This window comes from Coregonus clupeaformis, unplaced genomic scaffold (assembly GCF_020615455.1).
Source record: "Coregonus clupeaformis isolate EN_2021a unplaced genomic scaffold, ASM2061545v1 scaf2215, whole genome shotgun sequence".
Classification (NCBI taxonomy): Eukaryota; Metazoa; Chordata; class Actinopteri; order Salmoniformes; family Salmonidae; genus Coregonus; species Coregonus clupeaformis.
The window spans coordinates 93-9,563 of record NW_025535669.1 but is presented as its reverse complement, the minus strand read 5'-3'; the positions used below and the strand labels follow the sequence as shown (position 1 = coordinate 9,563).

At 52.9% G+C, this 9,471-nt stretch overlaps 1 protein-coding gene across 1 annotated transcript; it reads left to right on the top strand.

The window, feature by feature from the left end:
* The first annotated feature begins 323 nt into the window (after positions 1-323).
* On the top strand, positions 324-1,952 carry LOC123488358 (collagen alpha-4(VI) chain-like). The gene is made up of 5 exons (XM_045219275.1): positions 324-444; positions 527-691; positions 779-1,366; positions 1,637-1,886; positions 1,943-1,952. Exons 1-5 carry the CDS (start codon positions 324-326, stop codon positions 1,950-1,952), a joined length of 1,134 nt encoding a protein of 377 aa, XP_045075210.1.
* The last annotated feature ends 7,519 nt before the right edge of the window (positions 1,953-9,471 follow it).

Below are 9,471 nucleotides of genomic sequence, written 5' to 3'. Positions count from 1 at the left end.
TAATTGCATTCATTGCATTCTTGTGGTTTAGACATGTGTAAGAAATTCCATTGGCTGACGACTGTTCTCTTCCTCTCCCAGTCTGCAAGGAAGAGGCCGTGGCAGACATCTGTCTTCCTGGTGGACGGCTCATGGAGCGTTGGCTCAGAGAACTTCAAGCAGATCCGCCAGTTTTTGTACCACGCTGGTCAACAGCTTTGGCGTGGCCCCCGACCAGGTGCGCGACGGTCTGGTCCAGTACAGCAACACGGTGCACCCGAGTTCCTCCTTAACACCTTCCAGGACAAACAGGACATACTGCGTACATCAACAACCTGCCTTATATGGGTGGTGAAACCAAGACGGGCCTGGGCCTGGACTTCCTGCTGAGCGAGCTCTTTGTTGACCGAGCCGGGAGCCGAGTGAACGAGAACGTGCCCCAGATCGCCGTGGTGATCACTGACGGCAAATCGCTGGACAAAGTGGGGCTGCATGCCCTTAAGCTGAAGAAGCGGGCGTCACACTGTACGCCATATCGGGATCAAAGAAGCAGACGAAGATCAGCTGAAGGAGATCGCCACTACGCCTCACGACCAGCACGTGTACAGCGTGTCAGACTTTGCCGCGCTGCAGGGGATCTCCCAGATCCTCGTCCAGATGCTGTGTACTACCATAAATGAGGCAAAGAGACCGATCTCCCAAGTGGTCCAAGGTACTATAACAGTGTATTCATTGTTTAAATTTGAAAAATATTCTTTATAAATAAATTACATTAAGTATTATTTTCCTTCGTCTCCAGAGTGCCGCAGTGCCACAGTGGCTGACATTGTGTTCCTTGTGGATGGCTCCACCAGCATCAGCCCTACAAATTTCCAGGAGGTTCGGAGGTTTCTCCACAGCTTCATCGAGGGGCTGGATATCGGAACGGACAAGGTTCGCGTAGGACTGGCCCAGTTCAGTAACGAGATCCAGAAGCAATTCCATTTGGGTGAACATACGGACAAAAGGGCCCTACTGGAACAAGTGGACAGGCTTCCACAGCTCGGGGGAGGCACAGACACCGGCAAAGCCATTACCGTCCTTCGGGAAGAGTTTTTCACCACGGCCAAAGGGAGCCGCGCTGATCAGAGGGTGCCTCAGATTGCTGTGGTGCTCACCGACGGGGAGTCTGGGGACGACGTAGTGCCGCCAGCCAAGGCGCTAAGGCAGCATGGGGTCATTGTGTTTGCTATTGGAGTGGGGGCAGCCAACATCACCGAGCTGAAGGCTATCGCTAACAGGCCCCACGAGCATTTCCTGGTCAGCGTTGAACGTTTCCAGGCCCTACAGACACGTTCTCAGGGTCTGCTGCAGAATGTCTGTGTCTCCATGGAGAACCAGAGGATGGGTAAGATACTTTTATAAGGTAACATACTGTATGTTGTAACAAATGGTGAATGTTGGACCTGCAAAGTGTCTAATCCAAGAGACTTGCTATAGTTGTACCTGTTCTAAACAAAAGTATTCAACCTTGAGAGGCAGACATTGTCTACTGCCACTTGTGCCAACATAAAAGTCAATATTAAAGGACCACTTCTAAAAATGAAAATTAAATATGGCATACATTCACACTGCTGTCATAACAATTATTATTTCCTTTATTTTAATATGTTTTCAGCTCTGATCCCAAAGTTCTCTGATGTCTTCTTCCTGGTGGACAGCAATATGATGCAGACAGACTTCCAGCAGGTCAGAACCCTTCTGATGCGATTGGTCAACCAACTCAACCCGAGCAGTAAAACCACGCGACTGGGTCTGGCCCAGTTTGCCCAGGACACCAAGGTGGAGTTCTTACTGAACACCCACAACACCAAGGAAGAGTACGTGGCGGCGTTCAAGAAATTCAGGCTGCCGCTGCGCCCCAACAGGTCTCGAGTATTTGGGCGTGCCCTGGAATACGCCCGCACACACTTCTTCACCACAGCGTCTGGTGAACGAACAAGGCTACCGGCAGTTTCTAGTCACAGTGACAGGGGGGATTCGAAGGATAACGTGATGAAGGTGGCACGCACTATCAAATCTGAAGGGACAACCATTGTGTCCATCGGGTTGGGTGAATCTACACTTCCAGACCTACAAGTAATGGCCACCTCGCCATTCTTTTACCAAACTACATCCATTGCCTCCGTGCTAAAGACTGTCTTTGAGACTGAAGAGGAGGTGGTCACTGTGACCGATGGTAAGGGCATTTCATTTGGGGATTTGTGGTGAATTAAGTGAATATCTTATCTCCTGTGAAATAATTGCTCATGCATAAAGGATAAGAGCTGTTGACTAACAATTTCCTCTCTATTGCAGATTGCAGTGAAGCTTCGCTGGCTGACATTGTGTTTATAGTTGATGAATCTTCGAGCATTGGAACTGCAAACTTCCAGCTGGTTCGTGATTCATCCACAAGATAGTGGACGGCCTGGAAGTGAACTTCAACAGGGTGAGGGTGGGCATCGTCTCTCTACAGCAACAAGGCCTCGGCTCAGGTCTACCTCAACTCCTTCCAAGAAAAAAGTAATATCCTTCAGTACATCAAGATCTTGCCCTACCGTCGCGGTCTCACGTACACTGGCGAGGCCCTGGAGTATGCCAGGGAGAAGATGTTTATCAAGGAGAGGGGCAGTCGGATAGAACAGGGGGTGCAGCAGGTTGCGATTGTCATCACAGACGGAAAGTCCCAGGACAACGTAACTTCTCATGCTGCTGCACTGCGCCGAGCTGGCATCACTGTCTACGCAGTGGGGATCAAGGATGCTGGACGAAACGAGCTGAGACAGATCGCTCAGATCCCCTAACAAGCACGTATTAAATGTGGACAGCTTTGCCAAGCTCAAGACCCTGGAGAAGAGCCTAAAGAGGAGTGTGTGCTACAACATCCTCAAAAAGCAGTCAAAGACAACGCAAGGACATACACTGCCAAGCAAAGTGAGATCAAAATGACTCCACCAATGCTTCTTGTTGTTTAATTTCAAATCAAATCAAATTTTATTGGCCACATGCGCCGAATACAACAGGTGCAGACATTACAGTGAAATGCTTACTTACAGCCCTTAACCAACAGTGCATTTATTTTTAATAAAAATGTAAAATAAAACAACAACAAAAAAGTGTTGAGAAAAAAAAGAGCAGAAGTAAAATAAAAGAACAGTAGGGAGGCTATATATACAGGGGGGTACCGGTGCAGAGCCAATGTGCGGGGGCACCGGCTAGTTGAGGTAGTTGAAGTAATATGTACATGTGGGTAGAGTTAAAGTGACTATGCATAAATAATTAACAGAGTAGCAGCAGCGTAAAAAGATGGGGTGGGGGGCAGTGCAAATAGTCTGGGTAGCCATGATTAGCTGTTCAGGAGTCTTATGGCTTGGGGGTAGAAGCTGTTGAGAAGTCTTTTGGACCTAGACTTGGCACTCCGGTACCGCTTTGGCCTATGCGGTAGCAGAGAGAACAGTCTATGACTATGGTGGCTGGAGTCTTTGACAATTTTGAGGGCCTTCCTCTGACACCACCTGGTATAGAGGTCCTGGATGGCAGGAAGCTTGGCCCCAGTGATGTACTGGGCCATACGCACTACCCTCTGTAGTGCCTTGCGGTCGGAGGCCAAGCAGTTGCCATACCAGGCGATGATGCAACCAGTCAGGATGCTCTCGATGGTGCAGCTGTATAATTTTTTGAGGATCTGAGGACCCATGCCAAAGTCTCCTGAGGGGGAATAGGCTTTGTCGTGCCCTCTTCACGACTGTCTTGGTGTGTTTGGACCATGATAGTTCGTTGGTGATGTGGACACCAAGGAACTTGAAGCTCTCAACCTGTTCCACTACAGCCCCGTCGATGAGAATGGGGGCATGCTCAGTCCTCTTTTTTTTCCTGTAGTCCACAATCATCTCCTTTGTCTTGGTCACGTTGAGGGAGAGGTTGTTATCCTGGCACCACACGGCCAGGTCTCCTGACCTCCTCCCTATAGGCTGTCTCATCATTGTCGGTGATCAGGCCTACCACTGTTGTGTCGTCGGCAAACTTAATGATGGTGTTGGAGTCGTGCCTGGCCATGCAGTCATGGGTGAACAGGGAGTACAGGAGGGGACTGAGCACGCACCCCTGAGGGGCCCCCGTGTTGAGGATCAGTGTGGCAGATGTGTTGTTACCTACCCTTACCACCTGGTGGCGGCCCGTCAGGAAGTCCAGGATCCAGTTGCAGAGGGAGGTGTTTAGTCCCAGGATCCTTAGCATAGTGATGAGCTTTGAGGGCACTATGGTGTTGAATGCTGAGCTGTAGTCAATGAATAGCATTATCACGTAGGTGTTCCTCTTGTTCAGGTGGGAAAGGGCAGTGTGGAGTGCAATAGAGATTGCATCATCTGTGGATCTGTTGGGGCGGTATGCAAATTGGAGTGGGTCTAGGGTTTCTGGGATAATGGTGTTGATGTGAGCCATGACCAGCTTTTCAAAGCACTTCATGGCTACTGTAACGATCCCGGCAGTCTGAGTCGGGTCCTGTCTGTGGACTAGTTTTTCTGCTCGTGATCTCCAGTTTCCCGAGGGTTCTGGAACGCTCCGGGGAGCTCTCTTGATTTCCGCACCTGCATCCCATCAGCAATCTGCACACCTGGTCCTGATCATCACCCTTCTTAGGCTCTGGCCTAACATCCATTCCCTGCCGGATCGTTAGCCATGAACATCACTCGTCCGGAACCTTCATCCAACCTCTGCCTGGTGGTCGGCGGCTGCCGAGCCATGATCGGATCAACCACTGCACCCCCCAACAACTAATCAACGCCGCCCGCTCTGTTCCTGGATTATTCAGCATCACTCTTGAACTTGTAAATAAACACTCACCTTCGTTTCAACTTACCTTGTCCTGGTCTGCTTCTGGGTTCTGGCCTTGTAACTCGTGACAGAACGATCCGGCCAGTAATGAACCCAGCGGACCTGGACTCTGTTCATGCCATTACCCATCAGGAGAAGATGTTGGGCCATCATAGCACGGAGCTACAGGAGATCGCGTTGGCAGTTCGGAACCTTTCTACCGGTCTGACGGAGGTCCAGAACCAGCGCGAGTTTCCGGTGGAGGATCCACTACCGGTTTCACCCATCTCGCCTGCCGCGTCTGGAGCGGTGTCCTTCCCGTGAGCCCAAGGTTCCGACGCCGGATAAATATGAGGGGAGCTGGGAAGATGCCGTTCTTTTCCTTATGCAGTGTGGGTTAGTGTTCGATCTACAGCCCTACTCTTATGCCACAGACAAGGCTAGGATAGCCTTTGTGATTGAGTTGCTGCGTGGTCGAGCGCTGGAGTGGGCTTCAGCCGTTTGGGGAACGACAAGACCCCTGCATGGCTTCATACCCGGGGTTCACGGCCGAGCTGAGGAAGCTCTCCGACCATTCCGTCCGAGGGAGGGACGCAGCTAGGCGCCTGTTTTCGCTTCACCAAGGAACTTCGCAGCGTGGCCGACTTCGTGATCGAGTTCAAGACGTTGGCTGTGGAGAGTGGGTGGAATGAGGAGTCTCTGCAAGCGGCCTTCTACCAGGGTCTGTCGGAGCAGCTCAAGGATGAGTTGATCTCCTATCCGGAGCCTAGTGACCTGGACAGCTTGGTAGCCTTGTCTATTCGGGTGGATAATCGAGTCCGAGAGCTGAAGGAGGGAGAAGCAATGGGGTCCGTCCAATCGATCAGCTTCTCAGGTTCCAGTCGGGTCGGGGATTGGACCAGAATACGTCGATCATCGTCCACCACACAGGATTAGTGGAGAGGTCCTGTCTCCGATTCGAACCAATGCAAGTAGGGCGGCACGGGTTAACCAAGGAGGAACGCCAACTCAGACGTAGGACTAACTGTTGCCTCTACTGTGGTGGTTCGGGACATTACCTCGCCACCTGTTCCCGGCGGTCGTCAAACTGCGCGGCTCGCTAAAGTTGGGAGGACTTTTAGCGAGCCAGTTTCGACCTCTCAATACCTCTGTCAGACCCCGTTTCCCGGCTACCCTTGTGAACAGGAATCAGAGCTTAGCGATTAACGCTTTTATCGATTCAGGTGCCGATGGAAGCTTTCTTGATGCCGAGTTGGTGGAACAGCTGGGGCTTTCAAGGAGCAATTGCCGGAAGCCATTGAAGCGACCACTCTGAACGGCAGTAGGCTGGCACGTATCACGATGAGGACTGAACCGGTTAAGATGCTGTTGTCGGGGAATCATTCGGAGATGATTTCATTCTTCATTCTGCCGCCTTCCCATGTTCCTCTGGTCCTTGGATACCCCTGGCTGAAGGAACACAATCCCACGTTCGATTGGGTGACGGGCAAGGTAACGAGTTGGAGCCTTGATTGTCATGCTAACTGTCTCAAGACTGCCTGTCCCCATTCGGGTTCCCAGTCAGGTGATTGAGGCTAAACCCCCAGATTTGTCCCTGGTTCCCGAGACATATCACGATTTGGGGGAAGTGTTCAGTAAGCAGAAGGCTCTGTCACTCCCCTCCCCACCGACCATATGATTGTGCCATCAACCTGTTCCCTGGAGCTGTCTACCCCAAGGGAAGGTTATACAGTATCTCCCGCCCTGAACGTGAGGCTTTGGAGACCCTACATCAAGGAGTCCCTAGCTGCTGGTCTCGTTCGTTCCTCGTCATCACCCCCTGGGGGCAGGATTCTTCTTTGTGGGTAAGAAGGATGGCTCTCTTCGACCGTGTATTGATTATCGGGGTTGAATGACATCACGGTCAAGAACAAGTATCCCCTGCCCTTGATGAGTTCTGCCTTCGACTCCTTACAGGGTGCTACGGTGTTCACTAAGCTAGACCTACGCAATGCGTAACGACGCCTGAGAATATGATCGGTCTCTTTGTGTTTGTTTATCTGGATGACATTCTGATCTTCTCGAAGGAACCTTCCCGACCACGTCCAGCATGTCCGGCAGGTTCTGCAGCGATTGTTGGAGAATCGCCTGTTCGTGAAGGGCCGAGAAGTGCGAGTTTCACGCCCACACGACATCCTTTCTCGGGTACATCATCTCCAGGGGAGAGATTAGGGATGGACCAGGAGAAGGTTAGAGCGGTTCTGGAATGGGCCCAGCCCGGTACGAGATTGCAGCTCCAGAGATTTTTGGGGTTTGCGAATTTCTACCGCAGATTCATCCGGGATTACAGCCGTGTGGCCGCTCCGTTAACTGCCTTGACTTCCAGTATCAGGAGCTTCAAGTGGAATCCGGAGGCGGATCGAGCTGTTTCTGGATTTGAAGAGGCGATTCACCAACGCACCGATTCTCTCTCAACCGGACACGGCCCGTCAGTTCGTCGTTGAAGTGGACGCGTCTGATGTGGGAGTTAGGCGCCATCCTGTCGCAGCGATGCTCCACGGACAGTAAACTCCATCCCTGCGCCTACTACTCTCCGCCTTTCGCCTGCGGAGAGGAATTACGATGTGGGTAACCGGGGAGCTTCTGCGGTGAAACTTGCCTTGGAGGAGTGGCGCCACTGGTTGGAGGGCGGAGCAACCGTTTATTGTCTGGACTGACCACAAGAATCTTGCTTACGTGCAATCGGCTAGACGTCTCAACTCCCGTCAGGCCAGGTGGTCCGTTGTTTTTCGGACGATTCAATTTTTTCCCTGACGCTCCGACCTGGATCTAAGAACGGCAAGGCGGACGCCTTGTCTCGGATGTTCTCCAAGACGGAGGAGAGTGGGTCCAAGACCGAGACAATTCTCCCCCGGAACTGCGTCGTGGGAGCGGTTAGGTGGAAGATTGAGGAGGAGGTGATGGCGGCCCTTCGGACCTTGCGCCCGGTCCCCGGTAACGGTCCACCCGGTCGGTTGTTTGTGCCTGAGTCGGTTCGTCCTGCGGTCTCAAATGGTCCCACGCCAGCAAGATGGCTTGTCACCCTGGCGTGGCTCGGACGATGGCGCTTCTTCGCAGACGTTTTGGTGGCCTGCCATGGCCGAGATACTCGGGGTTATGTTGCTGCCTGTCCAGTGTGTGCGCAGAATAAGAGTACCAATCGGCCCAGCTCTGGACTACTTCACCCCCTTCCTATTCCCGGCGACCATGGTCGATCTGGCCCTGGACTTTGTGACTGGGTTGCCCGCTTCTGAGGGGAACACGGTCGTTCTGACTATCGTGGACAGATTCAGCAAGTTCGCCCACTTTGTGCCAATTGCCAAGCTTCCCTCTGCCTCGAGACGTCCGAGATCCTGGTTAGGGAGGTTTTCAGGGTCCACGGTTTGCCCAGTGATATCGCTTTCCGACCGTGGCCCTCAGTTTACCTCTGCTGTCTGGAAGTCCCTTCTGTTTGGCCATTGGAGCTACAGTCAGTCTCACATCTGGTTTTCACCCCCAATCTAATGGGCAGGCGGAGAGAGCCAACCAGAAGATGGAATCCACGCTACGCTGCCTGGCCTCTTCCAACCCCCACCTCCTGGGTCTCTCAGTTGCCTTGGGTTGAGTATGCCCACATACTCTCCCTACATCTGCCACTGGGATGTCTCCCTTCCAGTGCCTGTATGGCTACCAACCTCCCTTGTTCCCTTCTCAGGAGAAGGAGCTCTCAGTGCCTTCTGTTCAGGCCCATATTCGCCGTTGCCACCGGACCTGGCATCGGGCCAGAAAGGCACTCCTTAGAGTTTCGGACCGGTATCAGCTCCAGGCGAATCGTCGCGGATCCCCGCTCCCACCTATACCATCGGAGATAGGGTCTGGTTGGCTACACGGGATCTTCCTTTACGGACTGAGTCTAGGAAGTTGTTACCGAAGTTCATTGGTCCGTTTGTGGTGAGAAGGTGATCAATCCGGTGGCAGTTCGACTCAAACTCCCGAGGACGCTCAGAGTCCATCCCACCTTTCATGTCTCCTGCCTCAAGCCTGTTTTCCTCAGTCCTCTGTTGCCTCCCCTCCGCCTCCTCCTCTCCTCCTCCTCGGATGATCGGAGGTGGTCCTGCCTACACGGTGCGACGCATCATGGATTCCAGACGGCGGGGGCCGGGGTTTCCAGTATCTCGTGGACTGGGAGGGTATGGTCCTGAAGAGAGAGTTGGATTCCGCGGCGACAGATCCTAGATGCTGACCTCATCCGGTGACTTCTGAACCGCCTCCATCCTGGCGCTCGGGAGTCCCGCCCGGTGGCGTTGTCGGAGGGGGTACTGTAACGATCCCGGCAGTCTGAGTCGGGTCCTGTCTGTGGACTAGTTTTTCTGCTCGTGATCTCCAGTTTCCCGAGGGTTCTGGAACGCTCCGGGAGCTCTCTTGATTTCCGCCTGCATCCCATCAGCAATCTGCACACCTGGTCCTGATCATCACCCTTCTTAGGCTCTGGCCTAACATCCATTCCCTGCCGGATCGTTAGCCATGAACATCACTCGTCCGGAACCTTCATCCAACCTCTGCCTGGTGGTCGGCGGCTGCCGAGCCGATGATCGGATCAACCACTGCACCCCCAACAACTAATCAACGCCGCCCGCTCCCTGTTCCCTGGATTATTCAGCA